The 24,155-nt window shown below is 40.1% G+C and overlaps 1 protein-coding gene across 14 annotated transcripts in view; it reads left to right on the top strand.

The window, feature by feature from the left end:
- mecom (MDS1 and EVI1 complex locus) overlaps positions 1–24,155 on the top strand; it is a 168,560-nt gene that overhangs the window by 120,509 nt on the left and 23,896 nt on the right. For 12 of the 14 annotated variants that reach the window (XM_024277521.2, XM_024277516.2, XM_024277515.2 and 9 more), the window contains exon 3: positions 17,624–17,758. In XM_024277521.2, coding sequence (XP_024133289.1) covers positions 17,624–17,758 — 135 coding nt within the window. Of the gene's footprint in view, positions 1–15,565; positions 16,573–17,113; positions 17,759–24,155 lie in introns of those variants that run through there. The other 2 variants (XM_024277522.2, XM_036214728.1) reach the window with 2 other exon arrangements.

Here is a 24,155-nt window from a genome sequence, read left to right as displayed (position 1 = left end):
ATGGATATCCATAGAAGGCATGGAGGCTCCAAACCAAACCTCAGCCATGCCAGGCCTGTGAGGGAAGGAGGGGCCCCTTTTGAGGAAGTCATCACAGAGTCCAAATAACAGGGCCATCCCCGCCTGGGGCCCGCTGTCAGGCCAATGATAGATGGTCTCAGTCTCCAATCCCTGCCTCAACTGGCCAATGGTAAACAAAGGGAGGCAAATATAGAGACAGAGATGGGGTCATCCCCGCCATGGACGTATTGATAGCCAACCAAAGAAAAGGGCTGAGGAAGGAGAAGGGTGAAGGAGGGAGGGTGGTAGTAAACTCCAGCATGTTGATTACAAGACTCTTCCTTGATTCAAACAGCAGATGTGTCGTGCTGTTTTTGTTTTGTTTGTATCATGTCCAGAAAATGCCGGCGTTGAAGCAGCGCTACATTTTGGTGATTGCTGCTCCCACAGCTGTGGCCACAGGAATGCCATCTGCCCTCCGCACCTCCTTCTTCTCCTCTTCGTCTCACCATCTATATCTTTCGTTCAAGTCTTGTATAGTTTTCGTACCTCCGTACCTTATGCTGGTGCTCCTTCTGTCCCCAAAGCCATGACTGTGCCCAAATCTGTATTTGGATTTCCAAGCTGCATTCTTTCCTCACCTGTATTCAGGTTCTTTTTGTGATCAATGGGGCCCTCAAGGTTTAGAAAAAAAAGAAACGTTTCTGTTCCCTAAAATGTTGAAGACCATCTCTATATGACCTGCACTAAAATAAAGAGTGATGGCTGAAAATAAACATGTTGAAAGGACATATAAATGTTCATTATGGCTTTTGTGGTTCAGAACCTGACGTTCAGGGGTCATCACAAGGGCAACCCTGGAGTTTAGAAGGAAAACTTGGTGGAGGCATGTCAGCCAGGTCACGTCAGTCCCTACGCATAAACACTGGTGGTTCCTAAGCATTTTCTCATCTCCGTGGTTATGACAGCTGTACTTTCATTGGTGCAGCTTTCAAAAAAATAGAATTTTCCTCTTAAATTGATTTGGAAATTGCACACTTTACATTGACTAAATGCAAATTAGTAGCTGATGTCACCACATTCCTTTAACCCTATACCACCAGCTTTAGTGTTGACATTCTTTGAAAAACTGTAACTCGCCAACAGTTTACAAAATCAATGGAATTCCAGTAAATTCTGACATAAAAAAAGATTTGGAATAAGATCCAACACCTCAGGATAGAATTGGTGCAAAGCAGTTTGTTTCTGCATCAGAATCTATTACAATTATATTGTTTGTGTAAACGTCAAAGAATCTGGTAGTTCAAAAAAAGCGCATGTTTTGGGATCTGGTTTTCATATACACTTCATATATTAAATGTTCTCTTCAACCTGTTTTTCTTCAGTCACAAAGGTGCATTCACACTGAACACGAAATGCGCAAAAAAAATTTGCGTGGCTCGCCGCTATTTTACCGCGTCAAATTCGCTGCTCGCCGCCTGTCAGAAAATGCTCAGCCTGACGCCAAAGTCGCATGTGGGAGGAGCTACCAGCTAATGTTTAAAGTCTGACATGAAGCAGTCTGTGTATATATCACTTACAATGTATAGAAGTCACCCACAATGGTTACTCCGCAGCCTCAGCGAGTTGAGGAATTAGATGGACGTTCAAGAGGAAAACGCTTGCATTGAGTGCTTTAGTCACTGAAAACGTCACAAACCCAAAGCTGAGTTCCTGATCAGTAGATGCGATGCGGTGACATGTTAAATTTCAGATATTCAAATTTTGGCTGAGCCGCCTAATTTGTACCGCGTCGCTCAAATCACGCTGCTGCCAGTCCTCCGCGCCACTCCCGTCACTTGAATCACACCACGGGAATCCAGATTGCCTCAGTTCGCATCTGTACCATTGACTTAACATTGAAACTGGTCGCCTCCGTTGTGCAAATTTCGTGCGGTGTGGAATGCACATTTGGAGGACAAGTTTTATTTCTAAAGATTTTTGCTTTTTGTCTGTCCATTCTATCTGTAAGTAATGTTTTATGGTAACATAGATGGCTATCTGGATATGTAAGTTATGGCCAAACTTGGCTATCTGGATCTAAATACATTTGTCCGTTTTTTATTCATCTAGATTTCGTACAGTGAACAGAAGTTCAATATGTACCTCCTTTTTTATTGTCTCCGTAAAAGGACTCATATAAATGGTATAAACACTCAGTCATTAGCCAACTAGGCGGAAAACAAACTGGAAAAGAGTCATGGTTAAAACATGTTCTCTATAGAAAAATGTAGGTGACTGCTTCCTATTTTTTTTATGATGAGCTGTGAGATGCACAAGTAGTCTATATTTATTACATCTTCATGAAAAAAGCTCAATATTTATCTATTCAGTTGTACTTTGTGTAAGTCGTGATCAAAGTAACTACAGCACATTTATATGAAGCAGTTCTCCTTTGAGTTTAAAGCAGGTTGTGCGACTCAGAAATGAAACCACACAGCGCCCTATAACCTTCTGCAAAAAACACTTTTCTCTATTTATTTAGTTTAGACAGCTTACTTCATAAAAAAAGAGTGCAGTGTCTGTGGGTCTTACAGCGCTGCCAGTCAGCTTTCCTGACACATCCAACCAAAAATAAAAAGATAAATAAACAGACCTGGAAGTGGGTTTTTTTGGCCTCTGTACAACTAAACTGGAAAATGTATTCCTCAAAAAAAGTTCAAGGCAGATGAGTATTACATTTCCAGGTATGATGTTTCAAGTGACTGTAAATCTAACATAAAAAAGGAACTTGGTTACCAAACTGAATGTAGATGAAGAAAGATACATGTGCATTACAATAAAATGCTGGAACTTGTTGGTCTCCATACTCTGTGTTAGTTGAAGTTTCTTTGGGACATTAATATTATTCAGCCAGATTTTCCATCCAGGCAACTTCTGAGTTTCTCAACCCTGACAAAAGGATCACAATTGTTAAAAAAAATGTAGATGGGACAATATTATTTTCTTTTTGGTCACTATTTTTCCAAAAGTGTCAAAAATTACATTTTTTTTTCATCTCATTTGCCAGAATGCTTAAACAAAAGGAAATGATATTGGGTACAAAGTTCCCTAACATGGTTGGCCTTTCACAGTCTCACTGTATTGCGGATATTATTTGTGTCCTTTTGCATGCTTTTTTTTTCAGCGCAATCAAGCAAGCAAGTCTTCGATTTCCTTCTATTATACTGGAGAGAGTTTACGCAAGAGAGAAAAGTGTGAAAATATTAATTTCTGTCTGAGAGAAGTGTGCAGTGAGGAGTTTTACAGCCTTAAAACATTAATAACCCTACTATCCTGGATTTCATCTATCCCAAGTTATTTTTAGAACAAAATTACCGCGATCAACGAGTGACAACTGCACAGACGATCAATCATTTATTGTAAGTATGGCTTAGTTAAGTGTAGTTTCTGAACTCTAATCAAACGTCCTGCCAGTAAAGCAAAGCCCATGTCTGTGTTATTCATTTGGATTGGTTACCAAGACATAATAGTGGTCAATAGTGGCTGAGCTCAGAGCCATGCTAGATTGAGAAGCAGGCTGATGTGAGAGCAGAGGAGCAGTACTACATCAAAGGGCCCAACACACAAGCACTTATTGTTGTCCCCACTTAGCATATAAGTCAAGCTAAGCTGATTGAATGTACTTGACCCTTTCACCTACCCTCTCTTTTCTCCCACACTCCTCCACTCTTCCTTTTTCTCTATTTTACTCCGCATCTGTGTGTGGTCTCATTTTTGCTATGGTTTGTTTGATAACTGGGCATCCTTTGAGACGCTTAAACTAACTTATGTTCTTTTAAAGCTAATTTAGGCCATAATTGAATCATCTGAGTTGGTTATGCACTTTGTTGTAATGCCTCTTGTACTTTTAAGTTGTGTTGGGGAATGGAGTGGACGAAAACAACAACATGGTCAATCCATCTCGTTGCAGACTATTGGAATCTTGGTAGCCTTTTTTGGTCATCTTTGTGATCAATCTGTCATATTGCCTGTATGTGGACTCAGAGGATCTTCTCCTTTCTGTAGGACCGCACAGATATAATTAACAGACAGGAAGTGAGTCAGGTCCGTGCAATGGCGAGGATGATGTTCAGAGGAAATGACTGCGGATGACTAACTGAATAGGAAAAGGGAGTGATTCAGGGAAGGTTTGTGTGCTTTTTTGGAATTCACCGCGTCCATCACTGACTATTTTAAAACACTTATGTTGTTTTAGTGACACCTGTTCCTGTGATAAATAAAATGAGACCCAGTGTACAGTGGAGCGTGGCAGGAGAAATACCTTTGGCACTCAGAAATGATACCAAGAAAGGTAAATTGTGATTTGAGCATAAGACCTCGACTTGTAAACATCTAGGACAACTTTTATACAAAGAAAAATGATTTTTCTTCACCAAAATTAAGAAGCCTCATCGCTTGCTGAACACGTCAAATGTTGGACAACTGCATAATATTAAAAACCATGTACTGCATCTTCTATAATGCTGACTCTCAGCTAATCTTTAGGAGAGGTTTGTTTTATTTTAAACATTTTCAGTTATTAAAAAAATAATCAATTAATGTTTGGTATTTGATGTGGACCAGTTGATTGACATTTCTCCTCTAAAAATTCTTGTAGTCTTTTGAACACAATATAAATTTGATATCACAATAACGATATATATCGCGATATACCACTACAAATTATATTATCAGTTATTCTCTGAAAAAATGGCCAAAATGTCATTACTTACTTTTCTCTGACTTTATTTTTTCAAGTGACATGTAATTGAATTGTGACAAATAAGAAAATGTTTTTTAAAGTTCACAACAGTGTAAAGTTTTCCATTTTTGCTCAAAAGTTCAGCAGTAAAAGTAAACAAATAAAAACAATAGAAGAGAAATGTTACAACAGACACTTTTTTATCACCCAGCTATAATATCAGTAGTATTTTCTAACAAAGCAGTATGCTTTTCTATTAACATAACACTCATGCAATTAAAACCAAATAACGACAAAATATTAACTTTATCACTAACTGATTATCAGTACTATCTTGTTTACATCTTCACCAACCCCATACTTCCATATGGCAATCGTGTTTTTATAAAGTCAATGTAAGGTTGTCTTAAAGCGCTATGCAAGAAATGTCAAACCAAAGTATATGAATTTTAATAGTGATAATCTCATTTATTTCAAACATTCTGGATCAATTTCAGTCAGCATCAATCGACCAAACTGACATAACTTAAAATAGTCTATTCTTGTGACCAACAGAAGTGCTTTCCGTGTGATCTCAGTACTTTATTCTGCTGTTTTGAGTATATGTATTAACCTAACAACTAAAATGACTTGAAAATCTTAAAAAAGGAAGAGAAAGCAAGTGAAATTTGGTATTTGTAAGGGCGATTTAGGTTTATCGTTTGGTCTGCTGCTCTAAAACAAAAGGGCTGTGGTTCAGTTTACTCCCATGTGGAGGCAGTGCGAGAGAGAATGATACAACATGGCTTGCTTGGCTCTCTGACGCTCACTCCTCTACACTTCTTTATGGGAGGGTCAAAGTAGTTAACTAGAGGCAGGCGTTGAGATGGGCTGCGCTCCGACTTCAAACAGGGAACATTATGGTGGTGCGCGCTCACAGGATATTGCACTGTAAGGCCACTGAACAAGGCTGGGTTAAAAAGAGGAGGCTTTGTATTGAGCCCATTAGAGCTCTAAACCGATACTAATGAAGCTGTTTCCTGTACAAACGGAGGGGCTCAGGGGAAACTCGCTCTAGCTTTTTAATAAGGCCCACTCCAATCCCAGTTAAGATGCTGGAAATTTTTTATCTGAGTACTGAGTGGGTCACTACTGATTCCAAGCAGAACCTCCCTTTGGAAAAGTTAATTACGCATGATTAATGGAGCGTTTTCCTTCCAATGATATCTGTGACAGCACAAAGCTGTCGTAAGGCTTGTCAGGCCCAATTCGAGCTGAATAAGTATTTATGTGATCGCATGTGATGGGCCTCCTCTCACCAGCACCAGCCCTCATCAATCAAGCTCTGCTGCTTGCAGTAGTGGGAAATTGGTCTATCAGCGCAGCCACCCCTCCACCCCACCACCCTACTGCTGCCAACACCACCACCACCTCCCTCCTTCCCCATTCAATCAGGCCCGGGGCTACAATGCTTCTTTAGCTCTTACTTCTGACCAACGCAGGGGTCACGGGGGGGAAAGTGGGAGCCAGAGCTGAGCCCATCCATTACAGCTCTTGTTTCTCTCGGTGGCAGCCGGACGACGGGATTCTATTAAGAGCTCCGTCTATTCAGCACAGAGATTACACCAGGGCCCTTTCTCCGGGGCGCACCTCACCACCAGCCCCCGAGCCCTCACCAAAAAACCCTATTCCTACCCTGGGGGGCCGCATAGCCCCCTCTACCTTTGATGGCGCTTGCCCATTACAGCTTGTTCCACTCACTTCTACTTTTGCACGACCAGAGTGACAATAATCACTAAGACAAAGATAAAAAGAGAACGAGGCAGAAAGACAAAAGGAAAAGCTTGCAGGAGAATGAGAGAAGACAGAACACTAACCTGCAAAGCTGCTCCGTCTCGGGTGTGTGGACAAACGCTACAGACACTGCCACACATGTGTACAGCCCGGCTTAGGACTAAAAGAACCCCAGATCCCCAAAATACACCTACAGCCGCAAAAGTCATGGAACTTCAGAACCAAAAAGGAGAGAAGGACCATAAACACACAAAGACTGATAACATCACACATACAACATTTGTACTGGTTCATCATAAACAGTCTGTAGTTCCAACTGCCTCCCCTGTAGTGTCTGAAGAGACCTCTTATTTACTTAAACCCAACGTAATGATAATTGCATTTTTGGTGTTTTTAACATGCTCTTGATGCATTTTCTATGATGATGGAGGACATATATAGAGAAAATTAAGCTTTAAACTTCATTTCTGAGAATGTACTTATTCAAATCAATGTGAATCAGGAGCAGATGAAGAAAATGTTTCAAAAAAATTGTATTTGTGACATAGAAAATACAGACCACAAACTCCATGCTCCAAGTTCCAAGCAACAGGAAAGGGAAAAGGGGGACGGTTTTCCCCTCCACAACTTAGATTGCGTTCACACCAAGGTACAGGAGCAGACAATTTTGATAAGTTAATACAGACACAATTAGAGATCACGTGGCACAATTTGATAGTTTGACAGCTCGTTTTGGGTGGTGTGGCAATCCATCATGCTGGAAATTCGGAGACATTGAAATGTCTGAACTTTGGCAAAGAATTTGTGCTATGTCAACCAATCAGAACCTTGGCTTTTCCCCATGACATGATGATGCGATCAGCAGGTGGAGTCCAAAGCCAATATGTAGAACAATCTGATCGTTCTACTCCTGAACTAATAATAAAAACGTCCTCTTTTTCATCCTAATTTTTTCCCTCTTGGGACTAATGTGGAACAGCAAGTTGTCAAACTTGGTCACAAAGAGAAGGAAGTACCGCTGAAAGCGTCCGTCATTTAGATGCAGCTCCGGCATTATGGTGAACCTCACAAAACTGGAAGAGACTCTGAATGACCTCATGAACGCTTTTGTAGAACTCTTCGCATCAAATATTGTAAACCTGACCTCTCAACATCATCCTTGTCTTCCATTAATTGTATATGAGAAATACAGTCAATGCTTCCATGTACCCATGAGGCTGATAACTTTGGACAGGAGCTCCTCCCACACATGGTGGGAGCGTCTAGTTCAGAAATACACAACTCCAGACCTTAAGGGCCAGTGTGTCTGCATAATTCCCAGATATCTAAGCCTTACTCATGACTGATTGCCTGGTTGAGCTGTGTTCAGCCAATTAGAACATGCAAAAATAAGGTATTTCGGAAAACATGCAGGAATGTGGCCCTCGAGGCCTGGAGTTGCCCATCCCTGGTCTAGTTCATGAACACATTTTGAACAAGCATCGAGAAGTAAATTCTCTGCACATCCAAACTGAAGTGAAGGACACAAATTTGATGTACTTATCAGGTTTAGTGTGAACATAGAATCAGTGGTAAATTTTGGAATAAACTCTTGCCACTTTGCAGAAAATATGTTCTAGAAAATGACACATTTTTTTTTTTATTTTTGGCCAAAAATTGCATAATTGTACTTAATAGACCACTGGGAACAAATTTGCAATAGATCAAAAGATACCTGGAGTGGGTCTTCAATATGTGTTAGGAGGCAGGAGACATAATTACAGTGGAGTCAAACCCCGGAGAAAAGAGACATTACTCCTGTCAAACATCCAGATATTTAATAGTGTTTCTATTAAGATGTTTTCAGACTGTAAATACTCTCTAGAGCCTGATTATGAATAGCCGCTTTGTCTTGTAGGCAAGTAGAGTGAAAGTATTTATCAGGGATGTGGAAGTAAATATGTGAGGACGGTAGGTCTTGTCTTCTGCGAGATAGAGATGCAAAAAACAGAAAAAATTGCCTTAAAGAAGAGTAAAGAAAGAAAATTCATCAATTGTGGACTAAAATTATAAAAGGAAAGATATTTTTGTCAGCAAAAATAGCATGTATTACATGCACCTGGCAGCCAACGTGCATTTCAACAGGCTTGGAATGCTTCTTCAGTGGCAGCACAATCAGGACCAACTTCCTCTGATTGAGAAACCGTAAGCCTCGCTCTCGGCGTCTTTTGTTTCAGCCGGGCTCCGCTGACAGCACAGAGGAAGCGGCGGCCGGACGGTCAGGGGAGATGTTGAACGTGTTTCAACACTACATCCAGAGAAGGAGAACTGACAAACCTCAGCGTGATGAATGTGTCTGTGTGTTGATGGCTCATAATGTTGATGCACACACTTGTTTATGTGTCTTGGCAAAGTTTGCCCTCTTCGCCGGCCTCTCCCAGGTACGACACGCAACGAGAGGAGAAAAAGAGGTTGTTAGAGGGGAAGTATGCACGCTAGCCATCAGGCCAGTCGTCTCCAGCTGCCTGACTGAGACTTCTGTCTTTGTTAAATGTTGTGTGACAATGAGTTTTCCAAAGTGCCACCTGAAAAAAGAAGTGGATCGAGCAAGAAGGGAGCAACTCCAATATGAGGCGAGATGGTCTGGTCATAGTCCAGCAGCTCTTCATCACCGCTGCAGCCCCCAGATATATCTTCTCTCTGTCTGTGAGGCACTCACACATACACCTTCACCACTTCGTCTCTCCCGCCTTCATGAGCTAATAGACATACTTTACAAATGCACCCAATCTCACACACAACACACTCACAAATGCGCCTCTATTCCATCAGCAGAGCTCTAGATCCTCAATCGATCGTCTCAGCACCTCAGCCCCGGGCAGACACCTGCAGGTGATTGATCCCCAAATCAGTCCCTCACAAGCCCAGTGCTATAAAAACCATAACAACCCATCATAAAAACTGATTTATCTCCACCAAGCGCAGGGCTCCTCAGTTGGAATATTAACCCAAAACTCTATGACACCTGACTGATTGGTTTGGAATTGAACAAACCTGGGGAGTATCGATGAACATATCGGCCCGTTCAGTTCAGACTGAGATGTACCTGGTGAAAGGATCTCAGGTTTAAACCTCAGGAGACTGTGTGGATATCTGCTGGATTCCCTCAGCTTCTTTTTCAGTTTTCCCAGAATTCCTAAAAAAGGGAAAACTTAGATTACATTAGATTTACAATTTATTTGAAGTCACAAATATGCATATAAGTAATGATAACATGGTAATGATTTTAGCAACAGCCTAATAGCCTGAGCACAGAGTTTAAATTGGCAAAAAACTTTAATTTTACAATAAGACCAAAGTAGTCTTAACCATTTCATTAAAAGGCTGTTAGTTCTTGGAATTGAAAATTACCGAGCAAACTATTTGGTCCTGTCCAAAAAACTCATTGTGATTTACTTTAGTAATTTTGTCAAATATTTACAACATAAATGAAAGCTTCCACTGGAAAACACTGAGGAAAAAGAAACTATACCTAGCTCTCACTAAGCCGCTGTGTGTTTGTTTTAAACATTTGTGGTGTTTCTCTATCTTCCATCTTTTTAACTATTATTTTGTAGAGCAAAGCTTGATTTAGAATCCTCCACTGAAGAATTTGGATGGGTTTAAAAATCCACAATTTTTCCTGCTTCCAGTAGATAATTCCAAGTGAGCTTTACTATTTAAAAAAATAAGAGCATTGAGGCCAACTGTTTATAAAAGCTTTGCACTAAAGCTTGTTATGTTGGCAGAAACAGCACAACTGTGTTAAAGTAATTGAAATTGGATTTAGAGGCACAAACATTTTATGGGGAAGCAGTTTGTGTTTTGTTCTGTAAATAAGCAATTAAAAAGGTGTGATCTGAGCAATCTGTTTTTTAAAAATTCTATGATAAAATGTCTGAGCTAATTAGGTAAATCGGCACTGAATGTTCTAACAGTCAAGGCAAATAAAATCAAACAGTTTGCATGAAAAATTAAAACAACTAAACACACCTTTAAATCAATGTTAAATCAGGAAAATGCTTTGGAATATAAATTGTTCAAACTATTTTAGCAGTCAAGGTAGAGGTTTGGAGATCAGGAAACTAGAAATTAAGCAAACAATGTCACTATTATTGTGTATAAGCACAAAAATTCAAAATAAAATTTGTGGTTCTCAAAGCCTTAGATTGTTTTAATTTTGTTTATTTAAAAAAACTGATAGTTTAGGGTTCACCAAAGTCAATTTGTGCAATTTGTTTCTTATAAAATGTGATAAAATGGACATTAAAGATGAAATAAATAAATATAATATGATTTAGATATATTTTATGGGTCCATCAATAAGAAAATAAAGGCATTTTATTTAAAATTGCTGTTTTATGTGACCAAAATACTTAATACAGTTGTAGTTTTAAGGTACGGTGGTGGTAGTTTCATGATACGTGGCTTGAAAAGCCCAACGTTTAAATTAATATTCCTATAAAGAAAGATAAAATTATATTTATATATATATATTGGTAGAGGTGCACAATTTTTGTTCAAGTTGGTCATACTTGTGGCTCAGGTTCACATACTTCTTCCGCCACTTAAAATCATCATCACTGTTATAATTTCAGTCTTAATAGTATGAAAGCGTCCACTCATGTTTCTCTGTTTTCTTCAGCTTAAACAAATAAAAAAACCAGACACCTGTCAGTGTAAATGTAAAACATTTAAATCATCTATGTGTTTTCAGTTCTCCTCAAAGAAACTTAGCCATTTTTCAGGGATTTGTTTCCCTCCGAATGAACGTGGCCGTGTTTCCTCTGTCCCCGTGAGCAAACCGAAGCTCTTTGATATGTGACAACATTAAAACATTAGCCTTCCAATTGGACATGGCTGTGGAAAAAGCGGGCTGTCACAGCGTTACGGCGGAGCCCTGACTTTTAAACGTGAGACGAGAGCTCAATAAACGTAATGAATGTGTGACACTTGAACATCTGAAGCGCCGTGTTCAGTTCCACGCCGCTTTACCTCTCGTACATAAAAAGCTCTTTTAAAGATGATATCTATGAGCGCTTTAGAGCCAATTTGTTCTCCCTGCGGCGAAAGACTACATGCTCTAATTACCAGCTCTCTTTTCGCCGGTGCAGGACTGGAGCGGGGCGGAGTGAGTTGTTTAAGTTTCCGATCTGTCCCGTGCACATGGGAGCTGTGGGCATGCTGGATTTATGCTGCAAAAACGTGACCTTTGACTCTTGTGCAGCTTTATTGCGCACACATACAGTGTGGCCCTGTGTGCCGAGCCTTTGCTTAGGAAGCATCTGCTTTAAGCTCTTATCTAATCAGTTGACAACACAGTTAGACTAGAATGTTCTCCAAGCATGGATGCCTGAATTTCTGGTCATTTTTTTAGAACAAGTGAGTCTATTTATATGCAACTGATTTTTATTTACTTTATTTTTTGGGATCTTCTGGTATTCTCTTGCCAAGCATTACTGATGCAGAGAAAGCTATAGAAATAACGCAAAAAATATTTGCTTTTTCCATTGCCAAATGCAAATTACACAAAACCCACTCCAACAAAAATTATGTTTTTGGTGTTTTAACATGTTCCTTTGGCATTTTTTCCTGATGATGGAGGACATATATTAAGACATTTAAGCTTAAAATTAGCATTTCTTAGTATTTCTTTATCCAAATCATTATAAATCACGAGCAGACAAAAAATGTCAGTTTGAAAAGATCATATTTGTTATGTAGAAAATACGCTGGGCAGGCCAGAAGCTCCCAGCTCATTCTGCTGTAGACTACTAGATCCGTGTCCGTCTGGTTTTTGCTCTTATCTTCCACTATCATCATTATCCATCCCTAATCCTCCAATTTACTTGTCTCTATCTATCATAACCTACTTGACAAACAGAAAGGTAACCAAAGGATGAGCTTTTTATCTGCAAATTCTTTGTTTTAATTCACAACTGAGATTGCCTGAAGCAAGAAATTAAAGATTTGTTTAGTTCATTTTATTACAAATTATCTAAATTGTTAAGCTATGTTTATTAGGAGTTTTTAAAATAGCCAAGAGATGACATTAAAGACCTGATCTAATGAAAATCAGTGTTTTTAACATATTTTTGCAGCATTTTCTGATGATATGCGACATATTTGAAGAAAATTTAGTATTTTTTTTTATTTAAATCATTGTCAATCCTGAGCAGAAAAAAATGCAGTTAAGAAAAAAGTATTTGTAATGTAGAAAATATGCTGGGTGGGCAGCAAGCTCCTGCTATGCTTAAGCAGACAGCTCTCAGCAGTAGGGAAGGGAAGGGGGGCGGGGTGGCTCTCTGCATATGATATTCAACCAAGAGGTGAAACTCTGCTGAATTACTGCCGCTCTGCAGAAACTATGTCCTAAAAAAACGACTAAAAACAGCATAATCATAATTAAAAGAGCTCTAAGAACAGCTTCAAAACAGTCATTTGACAGACCCCCCCCTACTCCGTTTTTTGAGTGATGTGTAATATTTGTTTATGCAGACATGTTTGCAGTGCTCTGCAAAAGCCTTTCAAAGGTAAGAACAAGACACGGAACAAAACAGCCACGTGCTAATTCAGCAAACGCGCCAGGTTTGTTCCTGACAGGCCACCAAATTTGTCAGGGAACCGTCTCTCTCCGCCGGAATGCCTGGCTGACCCCCGGCAAATGAAAATAATCCAAAGTAATTAGAAGTGAGCTCGTCTGGTCCTGAGAGCCCCCGGGCGGCCGGGTAAACATGGCGGAGGGTCCGGGAGGGGCCAGCGAAAAAGGAGGGAGCGTGGAGGAGAGCGGGTGCTGACCTTGTCCACATAAAGCAGTGATTTATGAAGTGCAGGGCACAGCAGCAGGGCTTCTGTCTTCTCCCCAGAACCAAATTACTGAGGTGGAGATTAACACGCTGCTCACAACGGGCCTACTTCCAGAGCCAAGGAAATTTTTTATTTACATTTTCTCCTCTCATTTCCTCTGCTGTATTTTAATGCTAATTGGGATATATGGACACCAAGTCTTTCCTCTGGTTTGGAGGCCGAAAGTTTCACACTTAATGTGATGAATGTGTTAATCAAATATATATTTTTTAATTTTGTTGCTACATCTGAAGCAGCTTCAAATAAGTTCCCACCACTTTATTGAGTCGCCCTACATTTAAGGCAAAATAAAAAAGTGAAGGGGGGTGTTTATACAGACCCATGATGATGATTTAACGCAGCTTTTTGTCGGTGTCACCAGGAGGTCCCACCATGTGGATTTCACTCCGATATCTCTCTTTTTTTTTCCTCCCTCTTCTTCTTCTTCTTCTTCTTCCCACTCTGTGCTGGAATGTGCCACACAGGCCTTCCCAGTGTTTCCATGTGGCCCCTCGGCTGCAGCGCCTGCTGGAGTCGGTTTGCAACCCACACGGGAACCCCCATCACAGACTCCCACCCCCTTACTCCAGCCTCAGACTCCACCAGGGTCCAGATTAAGCAGTAAAACGCCAAATCACTTCTTAAATTAAATGACAAAAAGAAGATGTTGTTGACCCTTAACCCCGAAAGATTTAGCTAAATGAATATTTTCATTATTTATTAATAAGAAATGTGTCCAAATTGCATGACTGAATAAAAAAAGCCCCTAAGCAAGATCCATTTCAAGCATTTTACAGCTTGTTGTTTGGCTTCCCCCTAAACAAGTATGAAATGTTGTGTGGCATGATATAGTCAGGAACTAGAACATACCCTCAAGCCTGTGCCTGTTTGTAATCTGTTGATAAACAGCTTTTTCACGCCGCTATTTAACACGTCGCAACCATTAAGACAAAAAGGCATGGCATAAGTCAGATAAAACGCATCCATTTCATCCAAGCCTGTTTACCGCTCAAACGAATGGGGAATTAGGAAGTGTACGCCTCGCAAGTCCGCCTGCTTGTTTATTAATTGAACAAGTGTTTTAAATTCCCCCCATTGGTCTTGATGGACGCTCGTTGGGTGATTACACATTCAAGCGCGCAAAACTGGATCTTTCATGTCAGTTACTGCCGATTGTTGACGCCTTTATGCAGATGTTTGGACATGATTAAGTGGGAAAACAAGAAAGGAAAAAGAAAATGTTTTTCATTCAATTCATTTATTTGCTTAGTTGATTTGAATCACTTTAATTAATTGAGTGGAGATGTCATAAACGGAACAGGTTTTGTTCATTTTATCAAATTTGTTGCTGCAGGTTAAAAAAAAATAAAGTTTTGCAGCAACTAACTCTGCAAAGGTTTTCAGTTCAGTTGAGTGCGCCATCTACTGGCCGCGCAGAGGAGCGCAGGAGCGGTCTCTCCTCACAGGCCCGCCACCAAAAGAGGCTCCGGCCACAGTTATTCTGGATGATCCCGCAAAGCGCGCGTATTTATCCTCCTTTTTCTTTGCATTTTTTGGTCCAGAAAAAGCCGCTCTCCCCTCTCCAGGATTCTCGATCAGACCCACAGAGGCCGTGAAGCAATCACTTTCCCAGATTACCTTTATTTAATACACAATGCATCATAAAACAAATCCCTCATCCTGACAGGAAGAAAATAGAACAGCTCATTCGACTTGAGCTTTCCCCAATTTATGGCTAAATTAAAAAGGGTTCCAACAATGGACAAGTCGAGGAGAGGCAGGAAATCAATGACCGCGCAGACCGGGGTCTCTCCTCTTGGTTCTCAAGGAGCTGGAGACGATGGGAATCGGTGGCGGGGTCCTGCCTTATTTACACACGATTTTTCCTGTCTTTCCTGCACATTTGCTCCGCGATTTGGTAAAACAATGGGTATTATCTGGGATGGAAGGTCAATGTCACAAAGTGAGGAGTCATCCATCATCATCTGCTCTCATCAGCCAAAGCCCCATCCTCTCCTGCGTTATAAGCACCCTAATAAACGACGTTTCTTTTCTTTTCTTTTATTATTGCATCTTTCATCACTGCATCGACTTTTTCTTTAAATAGAAACGCACTAAATATATGCGCAGAGCAGGTGCGCATGGAACAGAAACTGTGCGTAAAGTTTGGTGGCTGCACAAAAAGGATTTGTGAGAATGGTAGTAGGCCTCTGTCACCTTGTCTTCTTTAAAGTTCCCTGCTGCAGGAAAACTTCAATCCACAGCTGTTAACCGCTTCTGAAAGTGTCGTTTTTATTCTATTTTATTTGTTTTTGCGCGCTTTTTTTCTCTTAAAGAGAGAGGTTGGAAAAGGAAGATTTGGATGTGATGGTGCTCTACGTGTTGTTAAAAAAAAAAGTTTGTGAACACGTGCACAGCAATGCTTTGATGGGGTTCATTAAAGCGCGCTGCCTGAGTGTGCACTTCTTCCCTTTTAGAAGCCCCCTAACGACCTCTCCGTGACCCCGTTCACCCTCTCCAACCCCGGACCCCTGTCACTTTCAAATTTACTGCAGAGAGGAGTCCCTTCCGACCGGGGCGCACACCGCTCCACTGATCTGGGATCTGGAGTGGGGGGGGTGTCTTCTTGTGATGCGCGCGCGGGGATCACTCTCCAAAAAAGACAGAAAAAAAGTGCGCGCGCGAGACGATGCTCTGAAAATCCACCAGACGATGAGTACGGAGGGGGGAGGAGGTGGTAGAGGGGGTGAGAGGAAGAGGGGGGAGAAAAAAAATGAAAAGTTGAATGGCTGGTAGAGGACACCTGGGCGCGTCAGGACAGGAGGGGTGACACCAGAGGAGCGGACGAGCCAAACGAAGCGCGCACCGCCAAAAGTTGGGAGCAAGTTGATGCGCCGGAGCGGAGGGGGATTTGGTCTGCGGGACAGTGAGACACACGCGCGGGGACCGAGGCGTCCGCCAGACACGCGGGAGGAGAGCGGCCGAGAGAGAGGCGCGTCCTGCGGCTCCGAGACCCGGAGACACTCCGCCTGATCCAGCGGCGCACCGCGGCTCCTTATCATGCCCAGAGCGCGGAGGGCGCACGGAAACAAAAACACTCCGTAGTTTTTATTTATTTATTTTAAACCCCCCTTCTATTGCTCGCTTTTTTCTTCTTCTCCGGGACTTTTGGTCGCTTTTCTTCTCACTTTAAGAACGCCCCAGTTTGAACGGTAAGCTTTAAAAACATGATTTCAGCCTTTTTTCCTAAAAGTTCCATTTATTTATTTATTATTATTTATTTTTAACTTTGAATAAATCTGTCATTTTGCGACTAAAACGGAAACATTTGATGTTCCGGTCGATCCAGATCCAGTTTCTGTTTGGACAGGGATTTTAAATCATTTATTTAAGTGCAAAGATGCAAAACGATGCGTGACTTCCACAGAGATTTTTTTGTCCCGCATCCCAACAATCCGTTTGTCGTCTTTAGATCTCCGTTTGCGGTTCCTCGGTTGATTTGTTTCCGTTAAAGTCTGCAGCTGCTGTCCAATAAATGTTCCCATTTTAAAACATCCGAGCATAAAAACCCTTTATCAAATGACACTTTTTAAAGTTCGACAATATTTTTAATTTCTACCCTTTTCCCACCTCTCTTTTCAACATTATTATTGTGTTTTATTATAGTATTTATTATTATTGTATTATATTTAAAGTGATTAAATAATTTAATAAAACATTATTATTAAGAAACGTAAAAGGAAGAGCCAGATGATTTTGTTTCTAAATAAAAATACACATTTCCTTAAGTTTTATGGGGTTATAATTTGTTTTTCTTTCTTTTTTGTTTGGTAAATCAAAGATCAAGAAATATTAGGTAGATTTTTTTTATTCCAATTTTGTTTGTTTGATTTCTTTTTCTTTCTAAAATTTATTTTACATATTTAAATAATAGTATTTCTATGGCATTAAAATGTCTTAATACTATTTGCTTTTTATTTCTATGTAAACGCTCCCTTAGGCCTTATAAACCCAATTCCTAATAATTTACTGTTTTCTATATTTGGAGCATTTTTTTTCATAAATGATTTAAGTTTGCATGTGTGTTTTTTTTTCTGTGTGTCTGTCAGTGGTGTGTGTTTGTGTTGCTCCAAAGATTGCTCTGCTAACATTTGAGCTGTATTTCTCGGTGGGAGGTTTGTGGTTGGGCTGTGTTTGGACACAGTAACCTGGTCTGATACCGATCGAAATCTACATCTCCTTCTTTTTTTTTTCCTGCTGCAGATCCTGGATGGGTCCGGCCATGTCAAATTCTGCGTGGATGCCAGCAAACCAGATACAGGGAGCTGGCTGAAGCACATCCAGTTTGCCCCCACGGCCACACAACACAACTTGACAGCGTGCCAGATAGATGATCAGGTATGTGGAGACACAACTGCTCAACACAAAGAAACAAACAAACAAAACATGTGGAGGATTTGGTTTTGATTTCTGACAGAAAGCTCCCAAACTTCTCCAAGTTCCTGCTTTTTAACTTTGATGCTTTTCCCAATATTTGTCTTTTGTGTGAAGAACTGTTATTGTCCTCCGAGTCCGATAACGGGCTTGTCTTCAGCGTGCTGCACAGACACCCCTCGCTATCAGACCATGTTTTCCCACTGTAGCTGTGCTGTGCCGTGCAAAGACCACAGGGCTCGATCAGAGGCGGCAGGGCCGAGACGATAGTTCTGCACACTTCCCTGTCACGCTTGCGATATAAACTCCCAGATATGCGCGGAATGTCACAGTCCTTTTGCTGCTCACCTGGCTGTAGAAAGGTGCGCAGATGGGGGCCCGTTCATCTCCCTAACCCCCCCTTCAGACAGAGACACGGAGAGACAAGACAAGAGTCTAAACTTCACGTGAAGCGTGTGAGGAGCATGCCATCGCTTGACCCAGATAAAAAGAACACAATCACGCTTGTGTGGTTGTCATCACTCCTCCCTGGTGGTCCATCTAGATTACTCTTTCAGTGCCATCTCTGAAATGCAGCTATTCAACCAAGTGCTTCCACATATTTAAATTCCCCGTTTTGCTATGAAAAACAAATTCTGTGTCATTTGGGCTTTTTTCTTAGTAAAAAGATCACGATCTCCTTCACACGAAGAGGACGAAGAAGAGCAGCTTCCGTAACACACTCTCTTGTAAAAGACAGCTTTTCCTGAGCCGGCCTCTTCGCGAGGTGTGACTCACTGTCAACACGGTGGTTCTGCTCGGTTAGCCGTGTAAGGCTCCGACAGGTCACGGACATGGCTATGATGAGGTGATTGTTAAGTATTACACTCTGTCACAACACAGCACAATGTGCCGTCTTTAAGCCTTCCGGCCAACACTGTGTGTTTTTGAAAACACACTGTAGCCTCTCACAATGCCTGTCTGTATTTTTAAATTGAAAAGCCTAAATGGGGTGGTCTTGTAAAGGCGCTGTCAGTTTTTGGTGCTCCGTGTGTGTGTGTGCCTGGGCTCATGGGGGCTTTTTGTGCCCAGACGTTTATGTGTGCGAAGTGGTTTTTATGTCTCTGGAGTGTTTGCACACACCTGTAAGGGTCTGGGTTTCTACAACTTTGCTTTTATGTGTGTGTGTGTGTGCAAGCTGCAGGGCCAGGAATTGTTCATTGCACCTCCCTGCACTGCTCATTCTTAGCTGGAAAAGTTTAAAACGCACCTGATAACCCACAGATTACACCGTCACCGCTCACAAACACAGCACTATCTGCAGCCAACCCGGGGCTCTTGTTAAATATTATACCTCAAGAGGAAAAAAAAAGAAAGGCTCTTGTGAGATAATTTTGAAGCGATTTATTTAAAGAGGCAAAGAGGAACAAATTCCAGGTGTGTTGGGTCTTTTCGAGCTCTGCCCGTGCAAGAGTAGAACTGCCCTCCATCCTCTCGTTTGGGACTCAGCTCTGTTTATCGTAAAACTTTATGACCAATCTCTGGAGAACGAGGGAGTGAAAGAGCAGAATGAATGAGTGAAACAAAGTTTCCTTTTTCCCCAATGTTCGAGGAAAACTCGTTTGTTTGGATTGTTTTCTCTCATTGTGTTTGTCCATTAAAGCTTCATGTTCTTACGGCATCTGCAGAAAAACGTCATCTCAAGGGGTTTTCCTCGAGCTTTATATTTTGATTTATCCCATATTTGATGTTAGAAAATCAGCTTTTCTCATCATAAATTAGGACAAAATAATATGATATAAATTTGTTTGCTTTCCATGAAGCTTACCAAAGACAGATTTTTATGGATTTGATTTTGTTGATCGAAAAAGCCTCAAAAGGGAATGAGCCTTTATCATGGAAACCAATTAGCAAACAACACAATTTTGTAAATTAAAAAACGTTATGCTCATACTTTTAAAATTCCCTTTTATATATGGCCTGTTAAATCATTTATTAATTTGTAATTCCATGCTTAATCTGACACCAACCTGCTGATTGTTGTAAATATTGACTCCTTTCTTTCTTTCTTAAGACTTTTTTTCTAGTCCACTCAAAAAAGAAAATGTGAGCATGGATCCCTCCATGATCAGCATGCTTTGTCGTTAGGATAATTAGGGCAATTAGAGTCTGAAAACCCTCCACTGTGCTCCTCACTCCACTGATTCAAGTGAATGGAGAATTGATAAAAGTGTAATTAACATCACACAACGAGGCTTTAAAGAGCCCTTCATAAGATAGTCGGGATATGAGTGTTAATCTCATCCGCTCTATTGATTCTCACTCAGAATTGAGTGCGATGGAGTGGCTCAGGGGCATATTGGGTAAACACCGTTGGCCATTCGCCATGAGAATGCATCCTGCGATTGTAACTCACATATAAATGCATTACAAAGAATTTAGGGGATATATGCTGTAAAATGCAACATTATTTACTTCATAAAACGGAGCTTGCCAGGTCAAAAAGGTCATTTATTTATTTATTTTCTCAAATAATTCCACAAATTCCAAACCGCCCAACTCTACGTTTAAGAATGTTATTCCTCATCTCACCCAGTGAAAGGCAAAGAAAGTCCTGCTGGCTTCCTTACATGCTCCTCCAATTGGCTGGAACTATTTCCACACTGTGTGCTCTTGCTCTTTATTACTCTCAAAGTCACATAATGGTTTTGCTTAGAAGCCAGGCGATGGCGACTGCCAAATATGCTGTACAAGTAGCATGACTGATAGCCTCAGGGAAGCTGCAACACATGTGGACATGTAATGCTGCTGTTGTGCAACAAATGAGCACGCACAAGTAAGCAATTTAGAGGTCGTTTTTGTTTAATTTAATGGTCATTTATTTTTGCTTCAACTTTCAGCCTTGATGGGTGTTTTTGAACCTTAAACTTGTTTTTACAGAAATGTTTTAATTGATTGAGGGTGGTAAATACCCAGAAAAGTTTTTTTTTGCACATTCCAGCATGCTTTTAGAGTTTGAAACCCAAATACTGAATGGCATATTTTAGCGTATGGCACATCTATTGGAGGGGTACAATCTGTTAATGACCCACTCTGATGACATATGTGTTACATGTTCTTATATTATTTTTCTCATGATTTATATATATATATATATATATATATATATATATATATATATATATATATATATATATATACATTTATGTTTGTATGTATGTATATATATATTAAAACTGCATTTCTGAGTATTTCTTTATACAAATTGTGTTCGATCAGGAGCGGATGAAAACCCGCGGTTTGAAAAGGCTCAGGTTTGGACCACACGTGGATGGGCCAAAGTCTTCCTTCTCCGCGACAATTCTGAAGCTTCCACTTACAGACAAATAGATCCATCAATGTTTTCATTTTCTTTATCTGTATGGCTGGATAGCTCCAATATTGCTTAACATTTTTTAGCTACACTAATGTTAGCTTGGGCTGGCAAGGTGCTAAGCTCGAGAGAGTTGACAACAGGCTGATGGGAAATCAGCTGGACTAACTTCTGCGGCAGCAGTCCCTCCCACAAGTCAGAGGCGCATATCTAATGAAAAGCTGTTGTGCTGCAGAAAATCTGTCTTTAAAAACAACACCGGCTTTTTGATTTTAATTAAAAATATTGCTTTTCTTTTGGCAATTGTCTTAAAAATCTACCCAATTTTAGGTCCTTTTTTGGTGCATATTGGTTGTAATCTCATTTTCAACCAATAATCCAATTTTTTACAGCCTTATACATTTTTGATTTTATAGTTTTCCTCCTTTACTTGGGAATGCTTCAAACCTCCTACAGAGAAGTGAGAGCAGCAAGCATCTTTTGCCATTCTCTCTAGACAATTAACTTTGAGGAGTTTCAAAATTGTTTCCATTGTTTGAACTGGCTGCTCTTTGGTAGAAGCGCTGTTTCCTGTCAGTCATCCTGGTGTAGTAACTTAAACTTCAACTCCTATCATTTCTTGATCTATTTTAAAAGTATTTCCATAGTCTTTCAATTATCATTATGCTTTCCTGTTTTTTTTTCCGAAATCATGTTACAACAATGTAATTTTCTAGCACATATAGCAGCAGCTTATTGGAAATTCACCTCTGAGTTGTGGTGGGACCATTGGCACCAAATAGGCCCACCTCTACATCCCATCATATTTCTGTTTGCACGCTCTCCCACTAGCTTACAGTCCCTCAAAACCCAAACTTAACATTAGAGGTGCCACAAAAATGGAAAACAAAACTGGGGAAAACAAAGAGGTTAATCCGTTAAATCTATTTGTCTGAAGCGAAAGCATCAAAATGGAGTGGGGCAGGGAGCTTGCGGGCCCGCCCATTGTATTTTCTACGTCACAAATACAGTTTTTTTTAATCTGCATCTCTTTGTCCTCTCCTGATTCACGATTTGAATGAAGAAATACTAAGAAATGCAACTGTGTCTTCCAAGAATGCTACAAGAACATGTTAAGAACACCAAAAGCACAATTTTCATCCCAGTGTGTCTTTAAGGGATTGTCAAAGAGTTCTATGAACTGAAAAAAGAACACTGTAGTGTAAGTTTGGGAACTGTTACTTACAAGGGGCTTTTTAACACATTTTTTTCCCAACTGTTTGCTAAAAAAAAGCAATGGTTTCCAGGAATATTTACATAACCCAAATCATTTATGGTGTTTTCTTGTCTCTTGTGTTAAAATGTGGGCCAAATGCTTGAGTTGCAGGTTTTCACTGTATGAACTTAAGCATAGAGTTATTTTCTTTTTCTTTTATGGTTTAGTTTTATGTTTTTACTTATATGACATGGATAAGTCATAAAAGTACACTTGTTTTGCCATTTTTTCTAATTTAAATTGACAATTAATTCGTTGCTCTTAAACAGAAAACCTTCAAGAGCTTATCAAATTTAGTATTATTTTACCATCATAGGACATACATGCTTCTTAAAATAAAAGACTTCAAAATTATGATTTCATGTGCTGAGGCCTGAGCTTCCCCCCACCCCCAGTCCCAGTATCAGTGTCCTGGAGCGGAATCTCTGCAGACCAACATGCCTGTTTGAGCTGCTATCTGATTGTTTCTGAATCACAATATTTTTGTGACCTTACAGGGGTGACGGCCTGCGAGTGCCTGTATGTGTTTTTCTGTGTCCGTGTGCTGGCGCGACTCCGACAGGAGCCCGAGTGAAAAATGTCAGGGATCAAGAACCCTCACAGTTCAGTTCCCTTAATTCTTTTGTTCACACGGTGGGGGCCCCGTTTTGCCTTTTACCATCCAGGACTGCATCTCTATTTGCCAAGCTGGTAAAACCCCCTATGACCCAGTGTTGATAAGAAGGTCACGTTGATTAACAAAGACAAAAAACAATTTTGCTTTTGAGGAAGTTACAGTTATAAGACACAAACTAACAAGATTTCTTTATGTTTAAAATAAATAAAATACTAAAAAATATGTCCAATAAATGTATATTTCTTTATGCTTATCTTTTTAACACCAGATATGTCACAGGCAACACCTAAATAACACACACTCTTTGACAAACCGTCACTTTTAGACGAGATCAACGTGAATCAGCTGATTCTGATGTGCAGAAATTATTTACATTGATTTACATTGATTGCATAAACACATGATTTGAAACTAATTCAAATCGTATTTTAAAAAGATAACTGAAGACCATTTTTCACGTTTAAAGCTATTGCCACACTGGTGATGTGACACACATTTTTGATTGCATATTTAGCCCCCATGCTCACACTGGACAAGCAGGGAGGGGCTTCTTCTTCGTCCTCTTTTTTCTTCTGGAGTTTACTAGTGCATGTCTGCCACCTACAGTTAGAAGATGTCAAAGCGGTGCAAATCTTGTTATTCTTGTTCCAGGCTTTTTTTTTCAAAGCTCTATTCCAATAAATGAAAGACTTGGTGTTATATAATCACTGGTCGGGTACAAACCACAATTATTACATTATCTTCCATGATCAATTTTCAAATGATTTTCTCTTCAGTGAATTAAGAGGACTTCATGCATTTGTCACTACCAAATCCAAGTCACTTATTGGTTAGTTTGACCTGATTTAACTTTTCTTTATTTTGTATTTATCTTTCAATGTGTGTTCAATGGACTCATGTTTTGTACATAGAGCACAAAAAAGGTCAAAGAAACTTTCGTAGCGATGAGTTTTGAACACAGAATGGGCAGTTACAGCTGTTTACATAGACTTTTCATTCGAAGAGGTTGCTTGAACATATGTGGCTATGGCTGATGTAAACGAAGCTAAATTTTCTAAATAAACTTTAATGTAAATCTCAATTTAAATATAAAAAGCAGTGCATGAGTGCTATTAATATAGATTGTAGAACTATACAA

Source organism: Oryzias melastigma, linkage group LG13 (genome assembly GCF_002922805.2).
Source record: "Oryzias melastigma strain HK-1 linkage group LG13, ASM292280v2, whole genome shotgun sequence".
Classification (NCBI taxonomy): domain Eukaryota; kingdom Metazoa; phylum Chordata; class Actinopteri; order Beloniformes; family Adrianichthyidae; genus Oryzias; species Oryzias melastigma.
Note: the sequence above shows the minus strand (reverse complement) of the source record. Positions and strands in the feature narration are given on the sequence as shown.